The following is a 22,359-nucleotide window of genomic DNA, read 5'->3' as shown; positions in this document are numbered from 1 at the left end:
TCAGTGTGGCTTAGTTCTATCTGAGCGTGTGAAGTGACTCCTGGGTCTGTATGTACATTATCGTGACTTGGTGAGCCTGTGCAAATGTGTCAGTTGTGAGTGATGGGTCTGTATGTGTGTCAGAGTGAATGCTGGTGACTGTGGGTGTGTGTTTTAAGGTAATACTAGCCTAGCTCTCTCGTCTACTTGAGGATTTCACTCTTTAGGCATCTTTTCTTTCCTGCATCACCAGTCTCTCCCTCTTATTAGTTTACTAGATCATTCCCCAAAGCACACACGTTCTAGGGTCTTATCTTACAAAATATAAATCCTTTCCCCATATATTTCCCTGACAGAAAAGTTTCTAAGGCTGTTATACCCCTAATACCCCTAACCCCACTTCACTCTTCAACCCACTTCAAACAGTGGTACTGAAGGTTGAACTAGCTATGGTCAGATGAATCATCTTTTCTCTCATTTATATAATAATTAACTTTCTTCTATGGTATAAAGCATTTATCATTGGTGTATTAAAGTGTGAGACATTTAAATCTGATGTTAACACTGTTAATACACATGAACTGATCTACAGGTAGTATCTTAGAGATGGTATTTCACTTCACGTGAACCCAAACCCTATCTTTATGTGTTATTAAAAGTAGCACAGAATTGATAAAATAGCGTTTATCTTACAATTGGAAATGTTAGAAAATGCAGGATCTCAGGCCACACCCCAAACATACGAAGCTATAAGGGTAGGACCCAGAAAGCTATGTTTTAATTAAGCCTGCCCAAGGACTGGGATGTGTGCTAATGTTTGAGGATCACTGCCTCAAAGAATCTTCAATCCAGTGGTTCTCTGTCAGGACTGAAGATAAGAATTATTCGGGAAGCTTTAAGTATCCCTAGGCCCAGGCTTACTTAATTGAAACCTGGGAGTGAGTGCAGCCTTACTTTTAAAGAGGGTATATGTGTACATGTGCACATTTCATACTGGAACAGCATATCTGAAGTTTCTTCTGGGAGGGGAAGCAGGTGATCAAATTTTAGAGACAAGAGAATCATTTTTTACTGTGTCTTTGTGCTGTGTGCACATTTTTACTAAGAGCATGTAATGCCTATTCATATTAATTATTCTAAATTTTTTTAGCTTAGGGGGAAGAAAGAACCACTGCTTTAGAAGGAATTAGCCAGCATGATATATGAATGAGCTCGTTAAAGATTGGGAAGGAAGCCAGGCAGTGAAATAGAATGGGGGGTTTGGGGCTGCTAAGGGGCAATTACAGCACGAATAAAGGGAAAGTAACAGGAGGAAAGACAGTCTCGGTCAAACGTCCAAGCAGATAATCCTTCCTCCGTTTCCTTCCTGAGGTGATGTCAGGTAAACCGAGATTCCAACTAGAGAGTTCAATTTATCCATAGTCAGCTTTATTCTGAATTAACCATCTATCAAGAGTGCACGTCAAAAGAGTAGAAAAAAATAAACGAGCCCATCAAAAAAAGTTCCCTGTCAGGTGGGAGAGAGGGCATTTTGTTAGGAGCCATGTTTAGAGAAGGAAATGTTGGCCAGGTCATGGATGCCATTTTTGTCAATGATTCGAACACTGAAGGCTGGCAGGTTCAGGATGAAGCGTTTCTGGAGCTGCAGAGACACACAAAGGAAATCAGTCAACAAACATTTACTGATGGGCCAGGCTCTGAGTGAGGCACTGGGCACACAAGTAGATAAAAACTCCTGCTTCTGTGAAGCTTATATTCCAGTGGGAGCTGCTGGGACTAGGACACTGAAGAAAGCCCAAACTGCAGCTGAAAGCTGATTGGAAGGTGGTGAACAAGAACTGGGAGATGCAGCTGGGAGTCTGTCTCTGGCCAGTCATTTGATGAAAGAATGAGACATTCTATCTGTTCCCCACAGTCTTCTACCAATCAGCCCGGTAAACACACACTTCTACTTTAAAATGTTCCAAGGTGATAAGCCAACAGAAGAGTGATCGCCCTAGGAATAAGCTTTGGACCAAAGCAATGTACCCCTAGGTCCTTACAGTTTTCTCCAGTCGCCCACCCATATTATCAGGACCTGGTGCATTTGAGTGTGTAGCTGGAGGGGTGGTGGGAAGTATGTTGACAGAACTGCTCTTGGAACAAACTCTGCTTCTATCTCCTCTAATAAAAGCTGGCCTGTCATTAAAGTAACAATTCTGCATCTCATAAGACTCTGCTTAAGAGACTGTTCCAAGGAGCTGCATGGTCTTGTGTGCTTGGAAGAAACAGTCCCACTAACCTGGATGGAGATTACTGAGGGACAAGCTGGAGGAAAGTTCTGCTCCTGTGGCTACCTGTCCTGGACACCTCACTTAACAGCCTCCAGAGAAAAGTCACAAAGTTCCTATTTCCTGAGGAGCCTACCCCAGAAATGTCCCCTCCCCAGGCCCAAGCAATCCCTCCCTGGATGTTTCCCATGTCCTTTACTACTGAGAACTGGACAGCAACAACCAGTTCACTTTCGGAATCCTCTCTTTCTGATGACTCCTATTATCCAGAAACAAGACTCAAGATTAAGAAAAGGTAACAATAAGGAAATGTGGGTTTCTAATATGATCACTTTAGGATTTATGAGGAATAAAGTCTCAAAGCATTTAATATTTCAGTGGCTTCTTCCTGGCAGCTCCTTGAACACTGGGGCTAATATGGTCTCTTAGCTGAATGGTTAAGAAAATTACATGAGTTTATGCTCAGCATCGGCTTTGGAAAGGGGATTCACAAGCAAGAGGAAGAAGCTTTGAGCTGAAAATGACAGGCTTGTGTAAGAGGCAAACTGGCATTATGTTCAAAGCAACCTCCCCCCCCCTTGCTCTCATCCTCCCACTCTCTCACTAGACTAAGAATTCAAGTTAATCCTTAGGCCACGAGAACAGTAAGAGAATGAAAAAGCCTAAGGAGCTGCTTTCTTTTCCTTCTCATCCTCACACCCCCCAAAGCCTCTCTCTTAGGAGTAGTGCTAGACTGGGGGATCTGAGGCCTCATAAAGTAAAGGCTACTCTCCCCTCTGCCCAAAGCTTTCTAGTCGCTTTTGATGGCCTTTGGAGAGGCTTCCTCTCCAGAACTCATGCACTGTTATTATAAGAAGAGAAGACACTAGCAACTCCAGAGGGAACAAGAATAAAGCAGGTATAAAGGGCAACAGTTGTTCCAATAATGGCCCCGTTACCACCTGCAGCGAAATCACTGGGCCTGCTAGTTAAACTACCCTCAAGCTCTACACCAGGACAACCGTATCAGAAGGGGCTGGGAGGCTGAATCTATTTGATTTTTTTAAAAACAAGTTCCTCAGATCATTATTATAATGCTATTGTAAAATTTGAAAACCACTGGTCTGGATGAACTAAAAAGAAAAGTAATTAAATTGTGAAACATTGACATCGATGAGGAGATGACCCCATGAGAGGAAAACATAAGCTTAACCAAACCCTATCTATCCCCGGCAGCAACTTCACATCTGGTTAGTAGGTTTTTATTACACCTTCTGGCAAGGACCAGAAAAAATGTAACGGAGGAATGGGAGCACTGGCAGAGAGACAAAGAATTCTTTTCAGTCCTTTCAGAATCCCACGGGAGCTACTCACCTCCTCTAGACATTTCCTGAGAAGCTCCAATGCCCGCTCACGTGAGAGATCTGAAAGAGAATAGAGAGGCCAAGCACTCAAGGTACTGCCATTAACTTTTGATTAAGTTTCAAACTTCCTCAGGTCAGCATGTCACACAAACGGAAAAGGGGGAAAATGCCTAGCCTTCTAGCGTGCAACAAACTTATTCCATATGCAGTTGAGGGTGCCCCAGACCCAATGCTCTGGCAGCCACAAGCCATTGCAAATTGATTTGCTATAGAGAAGGGTAAGCATGACGGAATTCTGCCTCCCATGGCTGGGGCCTGCCTCTAGAGAAGTCCAGCAGTCTGCCTCTTTTTTATAGCCCCCTTCCCACCCCCCACCCTCCACCTCACTCCCACACGCTCTTTAGACCAGGGCTTAAACCAGTTCCATCTGTCCTAGCCAGCTGCAAATCAGGAAAAGGACAGGGCCAGAATTTCAGCCTCACTTTCCCAGCTGGCTCTCAGTTTAACAATGGAAAGAGAATTCATAGGATGGGGCTGAGACTCTCATAAAATAGGAGCCAAAGGAACTATCCATGGGCATGTCAAACTGGGATGACATATTATGCAGTTAGGCTTCAGAGTGGATGGTGGTTATATTGGTGGGTGAATCAGCTGTATTACTGACAGCTGCCAAATCAAGAAACAGTCACCAGGAGGCAGGCTCATTCTTTTCAGGATGTGAGCTCTGGCAAGGCTGAGGTTGAGTGAAGTGGCAGCACCAAAAAGGAATGAATAAGCCGGGTTGAATAATGAAAGAACAGAATGTAAGGAGAGAGGTGGTTATCTATACTGCATCTATAGCCTGTAAAAGCTAAGATTCCCAAAGGTCTAATGCTAACAGTGGCTAAAGTCAAAGTTGGGATTGGAGTCAGAAGTTAAAACTTAGCACAAAAGCATCTCTATGTCAGAGGCTTTGCTAAGTTGACAATTTATTGATAAGTAGAGAGCCAGCTTTATCTTTATCTAGATAGGGGGCAGCCATCCTATCTAATAAAGAGGGAATATGCAAATTGACCATCACATCATAACAAGATGGCTGGCTGCACCCACAGCAGAGGCCAAGTTCCCATAATGAGCCTTAACGAGCAATCAGCAGAGACCTGAGGTTTCGACCCCTGCCTCGTGCCAGGCTGGGGGACCTCAGGCCTCACCTCCCACCCAGCAGGGCTGATGGGGAGGTCTCAGGCCCCACCCCCTACTCCAGCACCGGGCCAGGGGACCTGAGGCTACCTCCCCCGCCCGGGCTCGGGGCCAGAGAACTTGAGGCTGCATTCCCCACCCTGGAACCTGGCAGGGGGACCAGAGGCTGTGCCCCTGCCCCAGTGCAGGGCCGGGGGACCTCAGACAGCACACTCCACCCCAGCACCAGGCCAGGGACCTGAGGCTATGCACTCCTGACTGGCAGGGTTTGATAGGAGACCTCAGGCTGCACTCCCTGGCCTGGGCCAGGGGGCCTCAAGGTGAGTCCCCCCAGCCCGGGGGACCTGAGGCGGTGTCCCCCGCTCTGGTGGTGGGCCAGGCGGCCTGAGGCCGCAACCCCCACCCAACAGGGCTTGATGGGGGTGGGGCCAGCCAGGTCTGGTGCAATTTCGAGGCACACGTGGGTGGGTGGAGACTTGACTCTGGTTACCGTGGTGCTCCCCTGAATCTGACAGGAGGAAGATTTTTATATACATTTTACTAATTTTCTTTTATCAATGATACTTCTATTATAGAGAAAGGGCAAATAGCAATATTAAAATATTGCCTCTAATTCCCTTTTAATGTCCACGGATTTTGTGCAGAGGGTCACTAGTTAAGTGATAAGAACCAAGGGAAGGGCCTAGACTTATGGCCTTCAAAAGCTCTGACATTTAAACGAAGAAACCCTCAGCTGTCATGCTGGGGAACTTGTTCCTCATAAGCTCAATAAGGACTTCTATCAGCTTTTCAATAACTGTACTGACGTGCAGGAGAAAGCAGCTTCGAGAGGGCACCTGAATTTACTTCTTAGGATTTCTCTTATATTTAAGCTCTGGACACCCAGCTCCATGGGGTAGTGCACAAAATCAGGAAGCAGCTGAGGACAGAGCTCTATTACGTTTCCTTATCTAGATTGCTGGAACTTACTTGGTGTGTAGTATCGGTCCAGGATACTGAGAGTCAGGAAGGCACCATAGCCATGGGCTGCAAAAGGGGCCTTGGCCAAGGCTGCCAGGTAGTCCATGTAGTAGAGTGCTGGACCCTCATGCTCATCGTAGCCAGCCAGGAGGAGGTTGACATGATATGGGGACTGCAAAAGAAAGACATGGCAAAGTGATCGTTAAAGGAGTAACACCAACATCGCTTCCTATGACAAATGGGGAACATTCTAAGTCTTGATGAATAAAAAAATAGCAGCAACTAAGTAAATCGTAAAATTTAGAGAACCCTAAAGGACAAAAAATGTGATAAGAGTTTAAGAAAGGTCCACTTGTCTTCTTTAACAGAAGAACACTTGGATTACTTTCAGGTACATAAAAAAGCTGTTTTCTTAAAGCCTATGGACCAGAACCTGTTACAAAAGCATTTCAAAGGCAAAACATGGGTGCGCTCATGTCTCTCCTAATGGGTGAAACCAACAAACACAATTCTGAGAGTGTCAAACCACATCAGCCTAAATAAACAGGCTCAAAAAAATAAATAAACAAACAATAAAATAGGGGGGGAGCAATGTCAAAATATGTACACAGATAATAATTTAATAAAAAAATGTAAAAATAAATAAATAAAATAAAATAAACAGGCTCAGGCTGAGCACCTGAACCAAAATCCTAAGTGGTTAACGGTATGGCCCTCTATTAGAAACAATTATTGGGAGGGGAAAGGATAGTAGGTCTCAAATGTTTAGGTTAAATCACTAAACTTTTAAAAAATATATATTTTATTAATTTTTTACAAAGAGAAAGGGAGAAGGATAGAGAGCGAGAAACATAGATGAGAGAGAAACATCGATCAGCTGGGTATGCGCCCGCAACCAAGGTACATGCTTGGTTGCGGGCACATACCTTAACCAGAATCGAATCTGGGGCCCTGGAGTCTGCAGCCAATGCTCTATCCACTGAGCCAAACCAGTTAGAGCAAATGACTAAACTTTTAATGCAGATAATAATAAAGTATATGAATCATAATTTTAAAAAACATAGAAGAACTGTAGATTTAGGTGAAATGCTAATGTTTTTCTAATATAATAACATTCCCCTAAGATAAAAGAAGTAAGTTTTATCAATGAGACAAATAAAAAGTAGTAACTTGGATTTATAGATTTCCTTTCTGTTTTTGTTTGTTTGTTTTTTAGGTATCTTTCTTTGTTTTACCTGCAAGTCTAAGAATGCAAGTTCCTATAGAGAACCTTGACTAAGTCTGCTTTGTTCTTCATGGCCAAGTGGGTTATTTCTTTTCTACACCAGCTGGGCCATTTTCCATGTTAAATTCATTTTCCACTGGGTTAGAGCATCATCCCATAGGCCAAGGTTTCGGGTTCAATCCCCAGTTAGGGCACATACAAGAATCAACCAATGAACGCATAGATGAGTGGAACAACAAAGTCAATCTTTCTCAAAATAAAATCAATAAATGTTTATTGATTTATCTGCCTACACCCCCAGGCATCAGCAGCATGATTCTTATCTTACATAGCTTCCTTTTTCTTTGCAAAATGTGTTTTCCCTCTTGCATTTGCCTCAGTGAGCAGGCCTTGCCCAAGATTATGTGCTCATCCTTAAACTTATGTATTCAATTAAGAGCACATTAAATAAAATTGAATACCTTTATGCCCTGCTATCATACAGCATCCTATATAATAAAAGCTAATATGCAAATTGACTGAATGGTAGCTATGATGCGCACTGAGCACCAGGAGGAAGACAATCAACACAGGAGCTGCCCCCAAGCCCACAGGCCAGCCAAGGTGGGTGCCAGCAATGGCATGGCAATTGGGGGAGGGATGGGGCCAGCGAATGGGCAGCACCAGGTCGGCCAAGGCAGGTGCCAGTGCCCCGCCCCCCAATCGTCCCGCCGATTGCCCAACAGATCAGCCCTGATTGCCAGCTGGGCCTAGGGACCCTATTCATGCACAAATTTTGTGCACTGGGCCTCTAGTAAAGTAATAGCAGCTAATGGTCATAAAAGTGACATCTTATATTCTTTGAACACTGGTTAACATGGGTACTTGGCACCCTGAAGAAACACATGTTAGAACACATGAAAATATATTATTTTACTTGAAATTCCAAGCCAGTTGTGCTAAGTAACATCTCCCCAGATTATAGAGTAGATCTGACTTGTAAACAAGTTTCCGCCTTGAGGATAAGATGGCTGATAATCTCCAAGGAGTTAGAATTGGCCAGCAGTAGTCAAGTCTTCTGAGAAAATAATTACCTGCCTATCACATTTCCCAGTGGGTAGTGTGCTACACTCTGACAAGCTCTGGAATTCTCTGCTGCATTCTGTGACTATGTTTTGAGTACATATGACCTTAGGGGTAAGACACTTAACCTCTATAAGCTTCTGTTTCTTTATGTGTAAAACTAGGTTAATTAATCTTTCCCCTTTCTATCTTCTAGGGAGTATGGTGAGAAAAAATAATAGAAATGAAGTATCCCAAACTTTGGAAGAAAAGATGCTACCTAAATTCCTAGTATATTAGCTATTTCCTTTTGACAGCTTACCACTTTAAAACAACAGCAAATTAAAGATAAAAAATATATACAGTATAATAGCATTTTTAAAGTGTGAAAACAGCACTACAAAATGAGGCAAAATACCTTGGTATTCTTGTAGGTAAAATTAGAATAGCAAAGGAGAGAAGGAGGAGGTGAGGAAGAGACAGAGAGGAAGAGAGAGAGGGAGAAGAGAGACACAGAGATAAAGAGACAGAGAGGGAGAGAGGGAGAAAGAGAGAGAGGGAAGTAGGGAGGGAGGGAAGAAGGAAGGGAAAGAGGAAGAGAGAGAGAGGAAAAGAGAGAGAGAGAGAGAGATTATTCTAACAGGTTTCTCTTCCCAAAAGATTTAATAATACATTCACAAAATAACTATCACAAAATAAATTCATCTTTTTGCTATAAGGATAACTACTCTTCTTCATTCACCAGCCAGAACATCCATTGTATGTTTAACCAAAATAATTTTATCAAGATGCAATGGCATGTTAAGAATCCACCCAGATCCGAAACCGGTTTGGCTCAGTGGATAGAGCGTCAGCCTGTGGACTCAAAGGTCCCAGGTTCGATTACAGTCAAGGGCATGTACCTTGGATGCAGGCACATCCCCAGTAGGGGGTGTGCAAGAGGCAGCTGATCTATGTTTCTAACTCTCTATCCCTCTCCCTCTCTATAAAAAATAAAAATAATAATTAAAAAAAAAAAAAGAATCCATCTAGATATCTAAAGAGACCTAACTAGCAGAACCCAGATATGTTCTGTCTCCAATGAGGATCTTGCCCATACTATTATTAGATTACACTGTGTTCGCTGAAACCGGTTTGGCTCAATGGATAGAGCGTCGGCCTGCGGACTGAAAGGTACCGGGTTCGATTCCGGTCAAGGGCATGTACCTTGGTTGCAGGCACATCCCCAGTAGGGGGTGTGCAAGAGGCAGCTGATAGATGATTCTTGCTCATCGATGTTTCTAACTCTATCCCTCTCTCTTCCTCAATGTAAAAAAGCAATAAAATATATTTAAAAAAAAAAAAAAAAAGAGATTACACTGTGTTTAAGACAATGTCGTTTAAAAAGTCACCACCAAAAGATTTTATATGAAACTACTGGCTCGGTGTGTGGATTCGTGCACATTGAAAGGAAATTGGGAACCCACGCTCGGGGAGTTTCCACATCCCTGTGAGCTGCTTGGGGAGTTTGTCTTCCTCCCCGCAGCTTCCTGAAAAAATATTTCCAAATGTCCTTTGTAGATTTCCAAAGGTCCCTGGTGGATGCCTTGGGCCATGCTGGATGCTCTCAGCTGCTTGGAGCAGGATAAGAGATGCTCCCAAGGTGAACAATACTAAGTTAGGGATCTTGGTGGGCGGGGTACTCTGCTGCCCATGCCCCCACCCTTCAGATCCATCTCTCTTTGACTTTTAGGGTATGAGGGATATAGCATTGTGCTAAGGGGCAGGTGGCCAGGCAAAGCCAGAACTGGGGCTGGGTGCCACTGCTCCACTAGCCAGCTATGAGCCTGGCTTGAGCAGCGCTCCAGCTGTGGTAATACACTGACCACCAGGGGCAGCTCCTGCGCTGAGCATCTGCCCCCTGGTGGTCAGTGCACGTCATAGTAACTGGTTGACAGGTCATTCTGGTTGTAACAGTTGCTTAGGCTTTTATATATATATATATATATATATATATATAAATTATGTCAACAGAATTCCTAAAGCAAACTCTATTGCTTACTTGTTCTATATAATATCATTTATTTATGCTTAAGTATCTGACACACACACTTGTCAAAGTTGGTATTCAGAAGCTACGACACGTGGTACAGAAGATAACTCACAAATTATTGTGTGACTTCGAATTACCAACTTTTGCATGTGTGAGATGCTTAAGCATAAATAAATGGTGTTATCTAGACTAATTAAATCAATACATCTGTGTAACAACTTGCAGTTTCTGAAATTCTTCTGACAATACTCCATCAAGATCTCTGGTTCACACTAGTTTTTTAAAATTTCAAATAAAGTGTTGTGTACTGTCATTCTCATGCTCCTCTAAGAATTATGACATTCCAAGTGATTAAGCCATAGTTATGGATTTCTTGGTTGTTATACTCTTAATTCATTAGTGTTTATTTTTGGAATGAGACAAATTCCAAAACATTCAATTTTGTGCTAGTCTTACAACATACAATATAAAACACATGTGACTGCTGCGGTATGTTTAAGGAAATAAATTAGTATGTTTCAGACACAACCTACCTATTCAAGTATTTATACAAATTATAAGCTCCATGAAGGCAGGACTATGTCTGGCTTGTTCAAGAATGTATAAGCATACAGTATATGCTCAATAAATATTTGTTGAATGAATAATAATCTTACCAGAATGGATTATATGTGTTTTAATATATGTAGGTGATTAATGCCTAGTATCACAAGTGGAAAGATTAAGAAAACCACTAAACAAATGTCAGAAAGTGACAAGTCCTACTTTTGAGAACTGGTTCAAGTTTAAATAAATGGCCAGCCTCTCTCTGAATACACAAATATTGTTACTTTTTGCTAGACTCTTGTGTTCTTCTCTTTCTACCTCCTTTTAGACATGAGCTGCTAAAGAAAAATTTAGGATACAGGTCAAGCATTTAGAATTAAATAAGAACATAAATAAATCTCTCTGAAGAAACGGCTGGGCTACACTGCAGAATTAGACCCTGAATTTGAAATTTGGCTCTATTACCAGATATGTGGCTTTAGAATAGTTATTTTCTAATCTCTCATTTGAAATGTTTTCATTGAAAACATGCAACAGTTCACAGTACAAATACCAACATGCTTAAAATTATATCTGATATACTAAAAATTTTTTTTTTAAATGAACCATCCTGAGTATTGAATTTTAGCTTCTAAAATAAGGTACCATCAAATTGTGCCTCTTTATAAGGGGGGGCGGGGAGGGAATAACCTAGACAAATGTCGTATCTTTTCCTCCCTTAAAAAAAATACACGACATAAGCTTATTTTCTAGGTGGAGAGCTTTAAGTCATTTAAAGATATTATTCATCTATACAATAGGATAAAAACAAAGTACATCAGATAGTTGCCAGGAGGAGGGGGTTGGAGAATGGGTGAAAAAGTGAAGGGATTAAGAAGTAAAAATTGGTAGTTACAAATAGGGATGTAAAGTGCAGCATAGGGAATATAGTCAATAATATTACAATAAATATGTATGCTGCCAGGTGGGTACTGGAAATATCAGGGGAAATACTTTGTAAAAGATATGATTGTCTAACCACTATGCTATACACCTGAAATTAACCCTTTGCACTCCGCTGTCCCCTCTCAGGGGACATCGGAATTCTAGCATATCACTCGGATGTCCCCTCTCAGGGGGGACATTGCAGTTTATTAGTGATTACGGGGAATTGAGTTAATTCAACGCACGTGTCCGCCGCAAAGTAGCGTCGAGTAGCTGGTAGCCAATGTCCAGAATGGTTCGGAGTGCAAAGGGTTAATACAAAATAATACTAAATATATACTACAAATGAAAAATTAAAATAAAATAAAAACATTATATGCTAACAACTTGGACAACCTGGAAGAAATGGATAAATTCCTAGAAACATACAAACTTCCAAAATTAAATCATGAAGAAATAGAAAATCTGCTCAGACCAATAATTACTAAATAAATTAAACCAGTAATCAATAAAAAACACAAAGCAAAACAATGTGCATCATTACAGGATTTTGACAAGGTTTGAATAAATATAAAGTGCTCTATGTTAATGCCTGTCACATATTAATAATATAATTAGTTATTATTACCATCATTACTACCAACATCACCATTTTTAGGATCTTACTACATTATTCAACAGATCTAAATAGATACTAAGATTATGAAGATGCTTCACAGAGGGCAGATAAAATTATTCACCTTTTTTTGGCTGTTAAAAGGAGTATGATTTAAGTCAGGGGAATTAGCCAATAAACACACCTTTTATGCACTTCTCTTGTACCTCTCAGCTCTGCAGAACTGAGCTCAGTTCTACTCTGTACCCTTGAAATTGGTTCCCTTGTACATTCAGGAATCGGAAATGTACATGGGACACACATGGAAACTTTCCTTGAGTTAAATGAAACATTTCCCTCCCTCCAACTCCTTGCGTATTTCCTCTTTCGTGAAAAAGAAACACTGTAGTGATTAAGAAGTGTGAAATTCCATAAATTTTACAGCTAAAGAAAACAGTTGTGATAAATATACTGAAACAACAAAATCAGTGATGAGAATCTGGGTGGTGACAAGCAGCAGCGTGACATCTGGCGGAAGCCGAAGTCACAGCAAGGGGGAGAGAGGTGGGCGTGAGGAAGCATCCTGCTGAGCGTGGACACAGAAAAAGAGAGGAATTGACAGTCTTCCTCTGGAGCCGGGCCAGCCTTTGCCACCTCTAATTGAATAGAACGACATTGCTGAGAGGTGCCTTGGAAAACAGTGCATCTTCTGCAATGTGCTGCACCTTGGAACATTAAGCAGTGTGTGAGGCATACTTCCGTTCCTGGAGGGACAGTAATTTGGAAGGAGATGCAGAACTATTAATGGGACAAAGGACTTATATAGTGGTGACAGTGTATTAATAAATAGGCTTCTAAATACACTAAACAAAGACTGGGCTTTGAAGGGAAGTGTCGGCTATTTCTCTTAGTGCAGCCGATTGTCAAAGCTGTCTAAAATTCGATCTTTGCCACTGAGAATATTTCACAAAAATGCAGCTCATAGTTAGGAGGGACCTAAAAGCTCAATTGGTTTATCTAACATCTCTTTCACAAATGTGGGGACTCAGCTCAAAGAAGAGACAGTGACTTGCCTACACAGCTAATTAGTGTTAGAGTCAGTACCAGAATTCAGACTTCTTGATTCCAAGTCTTGTGTGCTTTTCTAGGAAACCATGCTTGCTGCCTCTACAAAATGGAAATTAGTGTGAAAATATGATTCAATATGTAAATGTCAGTTTCACACTCAAATATTTCAGAATGTACTATTTTGCATACCAGCATCTATTGTTCTCTATTTCATGCATTACATCTTATGTGACCAATAACATTTTAAGTTTAAAAAGAGCAGGTTTAACACTAGACCATTATGAATCCTCTCTAAAGCAGCAGTCACCAATCAGTCACCAACTGGTGGTCAGTGAGGTCCAAAAGATTAGCAATCGCTGGTTTAAGAAAACCTTTGGAGAAGCAGTCACCAACCGTTGGACCAGTGACCACTGGTGGTCCATGTGGTCTAAAATGTTGGTGACTGCTGCTCTAAAGGGTCTAAAATTCTGTAAGATATATAGGAGGTACTCAATAAATACATGTGATGATAAATAGATACCAACCCCTTACCTGCTTTGCAATGCTCCAAATTTCAACTTCATTAACAAATAAGATGGATGAATTATTTTCTTATACTGGTGCTCTGAACTCTAAATATACACATATACTGATTCTTTGCTCCCATGTGCTGTGGTCCCGCCCAGCGCTCACACCCATTACTGGTGTGGCTACCGGCCCTAATTGCCCCTCAGGCCTTCTCCACCTCCCCCTGCTCCTGAGGGGCGATCGGGGCTGGCAGTTGTTGCTTGCATCCACAGCTGGCGCCAGCCCCAATCACTCCATGCTGCCAGCAGGTGAAAGTGGGGCTGATACCATCAGCATGTGGGAGCAGAGCTGCTGGCAGACGGGACCAGGGGGCTGCGGTGGGAGGAACCGGGCTGGGGTGCAGAGGATGGGCTGAGACCCACCCCTGTGCCCACCACAGCCTCATGGCTCACAGCTCCCTTCAAGGTGCACAAATTCATGCACTGGACCCCTAGTTTCCAATAACAAGCAGAATTTGCTAGCTATTTGCTTTAGGTGGGTTTGATGATATAACTTGCAATGTTCACCATTTCAAACAAAAAGATCTCAAAGATTTCAGCAACATCCAACTTGATTTAGCAAGTATCACTTCTAGATCTGTAAGATTATGGTTCTCTGGATGGAGATAGAGCTGGGGAAGAACTGTCTATCCCTAATGCCTAAGCAATACAGAATCATTTGTATCCTCTTTGACACAGCCTTTTTAAAGGAAATCATCAATCCTTTCTTTTTTTCTAACAATGACTATGCCTTAAGTATAAAAGTACACAGTTTATAAAAGGCTTCAACCAAGTCATACAAGATTTCTTTGAGATTATGAAATGGACAGATGCCCCAGTCAATTTCAGTCTGCATTTGGAATCTATGTATATAAAATAGAGAAATATGCAAACTAGCCAGGATGCCATACCGTCACAACCAAACAACAGGGACCTGAGGCTGCATGGCATCAGACTGGGTCAAGGGACCTTAGGTGGCATCCCGCAGGACTCGACAGGGGACCTCAGGCCATGTCCCCACATCCCAGTACCAGGCTGGGAGACCTCAGGCCACACCCCCGCCCAGTGGGAATTGACCAGGAACCTGAGATTGACACCCCCCCCACCTGGCGCCGAGCTGGGGGACCTGAGGCTGTGTCCCCTGCCCAGTGGAGCTTGACAGGGGTGGGGCTGGCTGGGGCTGGGTCTCCTGCATTTTCAAAGCATGTGTGGGTGGTGGGTGGGGACTTGACTCTAGGTCTGTGGTGTGCCCGACTCTGGCAGGAGGGCGATTTTCATATACATTTTACTAATTTTCTTTCATCTTTGACCACTTCTATTAAAGAGAAAGGGCAAATAGCAATACTAAAATATTTCGTCTAATTAATTCTCCTTTATGTGCACGAATTTTGTGCACTGGTCCAGTAGTGTGAATATATTATAAATTCAATAAATGCTATTTGGCCGAGACCGGTTTGGCTCAATGGATAGAGCGTCGGCTTGGGGACTGAAGGGACCCGGGTTCGATTCTGATCAAGGGCATGTACCTTGATTGCGGGCATATCCCCAGTAGGGGGTGTGCAAGAGGCAGCTAATCGATGATTCTCTCTCATCGATGTTTCTAACTTTCTATCTCTCTCCCTTCCTCTCTGTACAAAATCAATAAAATATATTTAAAAAATAAAAAAATAAAAATAAAAAAATAAATGCTATTTGGCATTTACTCTGAGAAGCATTATGCCAAGTGAAGAAGATGGAAGCCTGAATCCGGAAGGAGCTCACAGGTATACAGGGTACAAAGGATTCCAGATAAAAGAAACAGCATATATGAAGGCCAATAAACAGAGAAACATGGACAATCTGGGTAGTGATGAATATGGGACATGTATACCTAGTGAATTTCAGCAGTAAGCAGAGAGGAAATGTAATGGCAGGAACTGACAAATACTGGCATTGGTTTCCTAAAAAAGATGAACTTCAATCTATAATCTATGGGGGAGCCAGTGAAAACTATTCCCACCCTCCTGCCAATTCAAGCCTTTTTCATGTCTTAGAACACTGAAGAAGCAGTAAGGATAAAGGGGAAGACATGAAATATCAGAAGATAGAACTGACAGGAATTACTAACTAGTAGACAAAAGGATGAGGGAGAAAGAGTTGTTAAAAAGAAATCTCAATAAGGGGAAAGGTGGTAAAGCAAATGAAAAAACTCAAGTGGCCCCAATGAGCTTAAGTTGAGCTGTCCAGAGGTACCTAAAAAGAGAAAACAGTGTACAGCCGCAATCATGAGTCTGAATGAAGAGTCAGCCAATTAAAAAGTTTCATTTACTATTTACTACCAATCCCTCTGTGGGCTCACAAACTGCCCTCCTTTAGACAGCAATCAGCCCACTGAAGTGTTTTGTTTTCCAAATGCTGAATTTTTTTTTTTTTTTTAAGTGTTTCACGTGGAGGGAACAGCCAGTGCAAAGGCCTTGAGGTTGGACTGTGCCTGGGGTATTGGAGAAACAGTGGGCCCTATGTGGTTGGATGGAACTGAATGAGTGAGGTGAAGACAGGGAGGAGGTGAGGCAGGGAGGGGTCATGCAGGGCCTGTGGCCTTCTGGACTTACCCTGAGGGAAGTGGGAGAGCTATCAGCTAAGGAAGGCAGAATCCAGTCACTATTTGTGACAGTTCCCACTAAACTGTTGTGCCCCTCCTAAAGCTCCCTGTTTCTGGCAGAGACTTGATGCAGCACAGAGATTTCTGGCTCAGGACTCAGCTGCAAGGTTCAAATCCTAGCCCTTCCATTTACTAGCTGGGAACTTTGTTTTGTCTGTGCCTCCATCTCCTCATCAGGAAAATAGAGCTGATAAAAATATGTCTTTTAGAAGATAAGAATTTAATAAATAACAATCAATAAATGTTAACGAAAAAAAATAAAAATTTAATTTACACAAACACACATTCCTATGTTTACATGTGGAAGGTAGTGAAGAAAACAAATACAAAAGAACACTATGGCAGAGATATTCCTAGATTGTCATGAGAACACAAAACTGAGAGTGATGTATATGTGTGGGAAAGTACAGAGAAAGTGTCCCTGAAGAATGCCATTGAGAAATGTGGAAGTATAGCCAGGGGAGAATGATCAGCAAAGTGGTGGAATGGACAAAGGTACAAATACTAGAGAGAACCACAGCAGGTTAGGACAGTGGTTGGCAAACGAAGGCTCCCGAGCCACATGTGGCTCTTTGGCCCCTTGAGTGTGACTCTTCCACAAAATACCACAGCATGGGTGAGACTATTTTGAAATGGCGTTAGAAGTTTAAAAAATTTGGCTCTCAAAAGAAGTTTCAATCATTGTACTGTTGATATTTGGCTCTGTTGACTAATGAGTTTGCCGACCACTGAGCTAGGCCCTTATCAATTTACTAGAGGATCGGTGCATGAGATTCATGCACTGGGAGTGTCCCTCAGTCCATGCACCCTCTCAGTCGGACTGCACCCTCTCAGAGTCCAGAACCCCTCAGAGGATGTCCACCTACTGGATGTACCACACAGGGGGGACCGGGCCTAGGCTGGCTATCAAACATCCCTCTCTCAGTGCAGGGCTCTTGCAGTCCAGGACCCCTTGCTCCTTACAACCACTGCACTAGCCAGCAGTGAGCCAGCTTTTGACTGAGCAGTGCTCCTCCTGTGGGAGCATACTGACCTCCAGGGGGCAGCTCCTGAATTGAGCGTCTGCCCCTGCTGGTCAGTGCAGGCCATAGTGACCAGTCATTCTGCTGTTTGGTTGATTTGCATATTATGCTTTTATTACATAGGATATTTGTGTTACCTGCGGTAGTCACCTGGCCTTGAAGTCTCAAGTGCCCACCTGAATGTAAGAGATAGCACTGCTTGCCTTATAGCTGTGAAAAATTAAAAATGCTCCCTGTGTTAAAAGTTCTTGGATGAAGGCCTAATAAGTAATAGGTGACCAATAAATGTCAACCGAATCTGATTTTAGAAGCAAAAATAAATAAATAAATAAATATTGTATATATTTCTGTTTTTAGCAAAACTAAATTTTAGAGTTCCCCTTCAATAATTCCAAAAGTTCTTTAAAATTTACTTCTCTAAAGCCATGACTAACCTCAAGTTTGAACATTCTCCTATTAAAGTTGTAATCTTATTGTAATTAGAAGTTTAAAATTTAATGAGTTGAAATGCAACATGGCACAGATGCCTTATTATACCAACTAGTTAACACAGTATTTGTTTTCTACATTAATTTTACTTGCTAATCAAAAATACTGCTTTCTCCAAATAACATCAAAATAAAATTGCTGATTGTGCAATGGCAAAACCAACACCGCCATGTCTGCAACAAGGCCACTTGAATTCTTTTTTTTAATGAGCTGGCAGTTTCCAGGGAAAATGTAAGATTCCATATACCTTTAAGGCAGTTCTCAAAAATTCAAGTGAAGAAGACATGCTTTGTACACAAGGCATATATTAACTTATACATCCTAAACATGCCAATGAGTATCTATTAATGTTGAACATCAGAGCTGATTCATCTTCCTGAGTTAATAAATAAGTCTGCTGCCCTGGCCAGTTGGCTCAATTGGTTAGAGCAGTAGTTGCCAACCAGTGGTCCAAAAAGTTGGTGACCGCTAGGTTAGAACATTGTCCCAAGCACCAAGAAGGTTGCAGGTTCAATTCCTGGGCAGGACACACACCTAAGTTTCGAGTTCAGTCCCTGTTGGGGCACATACTGGTACAGGAAAATAACCGATCGACGTTCCTCTCGCCCTTCTTCTTTCTCTACCAGAAAAAGCAATGAAAAACATACCCTCGGGTGAGGATAAAAATAATCAAACAAGTAAATAAATCTGCTGGGGAGAAAAAAAGACTATGTATGATTGTATATGTTTCAGATGTCCTTAGCAACTAGATAAAGAGTATTAAGGCTACTTAAGATCCCTTCTATTAGAGCACAGTGCTCCTCCCATCAGCAGCCTAGGTTCAACACAAGTCACTCCTGCTTTTTCAACAGACATGGAAGCTTCTCCTTGGTCTCTCTGCTTCTTTCCCCAAAAGCTTTACCAAAGAGCAGCCAATGGTCTAACTACATTTCATTTGATGTTAACCCCTCACAGCCAACAAGTTTCCAGAGAGCCCCACTGCTTTTAGCACAAAGCTTTTTCTTTTTTGTAAATCCTCACTCAGGCATTTCTATTCTATTGATTTTTAGAGAGAATGGAAGTGAGAGGGAGAGACAAAAAGAGAGAAACACTGATCTCACATTGATTGTTGCCTCCTGCATGCAACCCAACCCTGCTAAGAATTGTGCCTGCAACTGAGGTACGGACCGTGAACTTGAAACAGAACCCATTCCCAGGTCATGAAACAAAACAATCAACTCTTTCCCCATCCAAAGCAGTTTGCTTATACTGTCATTAGGGCTTGACAGTCAATTTGGAAGATAAATAAAGGTAATTGGTCTAAATTTGTATTCCATTTTAGATACTTATTTTTTAGGAGAAAATAAAGAAAATCTCACAGTTTTGGGGATCAGCCCCTAGGTTCTTATCCTTACATGATCCTGGGCCAGGGTGGATAATAAGGCACCAAGATGCCAGGGTATATGTATATTTGTATCTGTGAGTGTGAAAGGGCATGCTCACACAGGCCAGGATATGGTTTAAAGCAATCTTAAAAGTTCAGGTAAACTGGAACTTCCAATGGCAAACATCCTATATAATAAAGCTGTAATATGCAAATTGACCATCATGCCCTCACAAGATGGCCACCACAAGATGGCTGGTAAGGGTGGGCAGGTGGGGGCAAACAGGCCAGCAGGGGAAGGCAGTTAGGGGCAACTTGGCCAGCAGGGGAGGGCAGTTAGGGGCAATCAAACTGGCAGGGGGGTTGGGGGCAGCCAGGCCTGCAGGCAGAAGTGATTAGGGGCAATCAGGCAGGCGAGCAGTTGGGAGCCATCAGTCCCAGATTATGAGAGGGATGTCCATCTGCCCGATCCCAACCAGCAGTCAAACATCCCCCAAGGGGTTCCAGATTGGAGAGGGTGCAGTCTGGGCTGAGGGACACTCCGCCTTAGTGCACAAATTTCATGCACCAGGCCTCTAGTTTAAGAAATAAAAGCATGTTACCCTGGCCAGGTGGCTCAGCTAGTTAAGAGTGTCATCCTGTATACTGAAAGGTTTCTGGATGATTCTCATTTAGGGCACAAACCTAATGGGAGGCAACCAATAGATGTTTCTCTTTCACACATTGATATTTCTCTTTCCCTTCCTCTCTCTAAAAATCAGTAAGAACATATCCTTGGGTTTTTACTAAGCAAACACAGTACTTTGCTGCTCCTGGCTTAACCCATACTGTGATAGGAAATCATATAATTTTCAAGACACAAGTTTGAAAAGAATACAAATTTAGACCAATTACCTATATTGCTCTACTTCCACTGTGAATAGGAAAGATGCTTTAAGTGGATACTTGGCATTATGGGGTTGCATAATCCCAGCCACCCAATAGCATCATTCCATTCAACCAGAACAGGGGGTTCTCTCTGCTCACAGCAGGCATCCAACAGGGTAGCACATATATGCTCTCTGAGTGAGAAAGCAACACCATCTCACATATAACCCCCTGGAGAGAGATGAGGAAGGGGAGGGGGAGGACTTTACACCTGCAAACTCCTAACTCTATCAGCACTAGGGTTGGGAAAAACAGCACATACTTTTTAAAAAGGAGGAAATAAAAGGTTTCCTGATAAAGCCAGTAACTTTCAAAGAAGAATCTTCTTAAGCCCTTTTTCCTTAGGAGAGAGTCTAGTAAGTATAATGATTCAATATCTAAGTCTTTATTTATCTTCCAAATTGACTGTCAAGCCCTAATGACAGTATAAGCAAACTGCTTAAAAGGGCAGCTATCAGAATTCTTATTCTTCTAGTAGAAAAACACTATAAGCATAAAGTATTGTCATATTAATCAAGGCATCTCAATTTCTTTAAAAAAAAATATTTTATTGATTTTGTACAGAGAGGAAGGGAGAGAGATACAGAGTTAGAAACATCGATGAGAGTCATCGATCAGCTGCCTCTTGCACACCCCCTACTGGGGATATGCCCGCAATCAAGGTACATGCCCGGGACATTTCAGTCCACAAGCCGATGCTCTATCCATTGAGCCAAACCGGTTTCGGCGAGGCATCTCAATTTCAAGGCACATTTGTCCCTGGGCCTTTGGATAATATACCGTATTTTTCGGACCATAAGACGCACTTTTTCCCCCCCAGAAGTGGGGGGGTAAAGTCCCTGCGTCTTATGGTCCAAATATAGCCTACACATATACTTTTAAAAAAAAGTTTTTTTACTTGCCCGGCTCTGTGTGGTCTCTGTGTGCTTGCCCGGCTCTAAAATGGTTCTAAATGCTGCTGTTTACTTTACAGGGTTGATTACATGTGTTTATGACTGTGATGTTGGGTTTTAATGCACATAAAATATTTTAGGACACTATTTGTTTCAGAATCTTTTTTTCTTCATTTCCCTTCTCTAAAAACTGGTGCGTCTTATGGTCTAGAGTGTCTTATGGTCCGAAAAATACGGTAAGTATCTCCAATGGGGCAGACATGACCTCCCGCCTATCCTAAGAGACTCCTTCCTGTGAGACAAGACCTGGGATGCACAGTGTTTTGCTATATCATTGAATACCCATCTAAACATAGCCATATGTTTTCAGTTTTTATTTTATGTCCTATTAGGGCTGGGAGACAAAAATAATTAACAGACATATAACTTCGGCCCATTGTAAAAATACTAATTGCAGTTTCATAGAAAAGAAACTCCAGGACTAATAGAACTGCTATTTGTACTAAATTTCATGAGTTTTATGATGAGCATCTTGATTTTCTTTTTTCAATTTCCCCATCACCAAAAGTAAGCCAGCTCTGTCTGTCAAGATGCCCAGGCTATGTGGCAGCAGTGTCAAAGGCTGCCATTTGCTTCAAGGCACTGCCATCTGCGGCAGCACAACTTTTTGTCTCCGGAAAATAAACACATCTGCCTTTGCCAGTGTCCTCCCACTGTGCCGCCCATCTGGAGCAGGTGAGCTGGAAGGCAAGCTTGGGCATGGGTGAGAGAGGGGCGAGTAGGGGAGATAAGGCCTCAAGGGAGATGGCACTTGGAGGAAGAAGGCAGTGCTGTGTCATGTCACATCCTGCTAACCACATTTGCCAAACAGCATGTGAAATTACCCGTTAGTGACATTTTAATCACATGTAACAAAAGCTGGTCGTATTTAGGGGACAAGACCTAAAAAGTCAAGGTTTCACCTGGGCCATCTGTTCATAAGGTCACATGACCTCACAATATCAATATAAACAGATGATGTCTTTGTGCCAGCCACCAAAGGCAAGAGGACAATAACTCTAATGGTCAGAATAGAAGGTTCAAAACAATAGGATTCTTCCAGGACAGGAGCACACTATACATGTCTGTTAACTACAATAGACCAGTGGTCAGCAAACTCATTAGTCAACAGAGCAGCAAACGGCGGCTCGCAAGCCACAGTTTGCCAACCACTGAACTAGACCAAACACACTTAAATTCAAGCCAGAGTCCTGGGACAAATCATGGTCACTTCTGGAAATGACATTTTTCCTACATATTCTCTCCCTTTCACTGAAA

General features: G+C 42.2%; 1 protein-coding gene across 2 annotated transcripts in view; it reads right to left on the bottom strand.

The window, feature by feature from the left end:
• Nucleotides 1–1,385: 1,385 nt before the first annotated feature.
• The window catches only part of PSMB2 (proteasome 20S subunit beta 2), a 34,932-nt gene continuing 13,958 nt past the window's right edge, over nucleotides 1,386–22,359 (bottom strand). For both annotated transcript variants that reach the window (XM_036446982.2, XM_036446984.2), the window contains 3 exons: nucleotides 5,741–5,903; nucleotides 3,603–3,652; nucleotides 1,386–1,621 (listed from right to left, as the gene is read on the bottom strand). In XM_036446982.2, coding sequence (XP_036302875.1) covers nucleotides 1,514–1,621; nucleotides 3,603–3,652; nucleotides 5,741–5,903 — 321 coding nt within the window. In that variant the 3' untranslated portion in view covers nucleotides 1,386–1,513. The remainder of the gene's footprint in view (nucleotides 1,622–3,602; nucleotides 3,653–5,740; nucleotides 5,904–22,359) is intronic.

Source organism: Pipistrellus kuhlii, unplaced genomic scaffold (assembly GCF_014108245.1).
Source record: "Pipistrellus kuhlii isolate mPipKuh1 unplaced genomic scaffold, mPipKuh1.p scaffold_m20_p_2, whole genome shotgun sequence".
Taxonomy (NCBI): domain Eukaryota; kingdom Metazoa; phylum Chordata; class Mammalia; order Chiroptera; family Vespertilionidae; genus Pipistrellus; species Pipistrellus kuhlii.
Note: the sequence above shows the minus strand (reverse complement) of the source record. Positions and strands in the feature narration are given on the sequence as shown.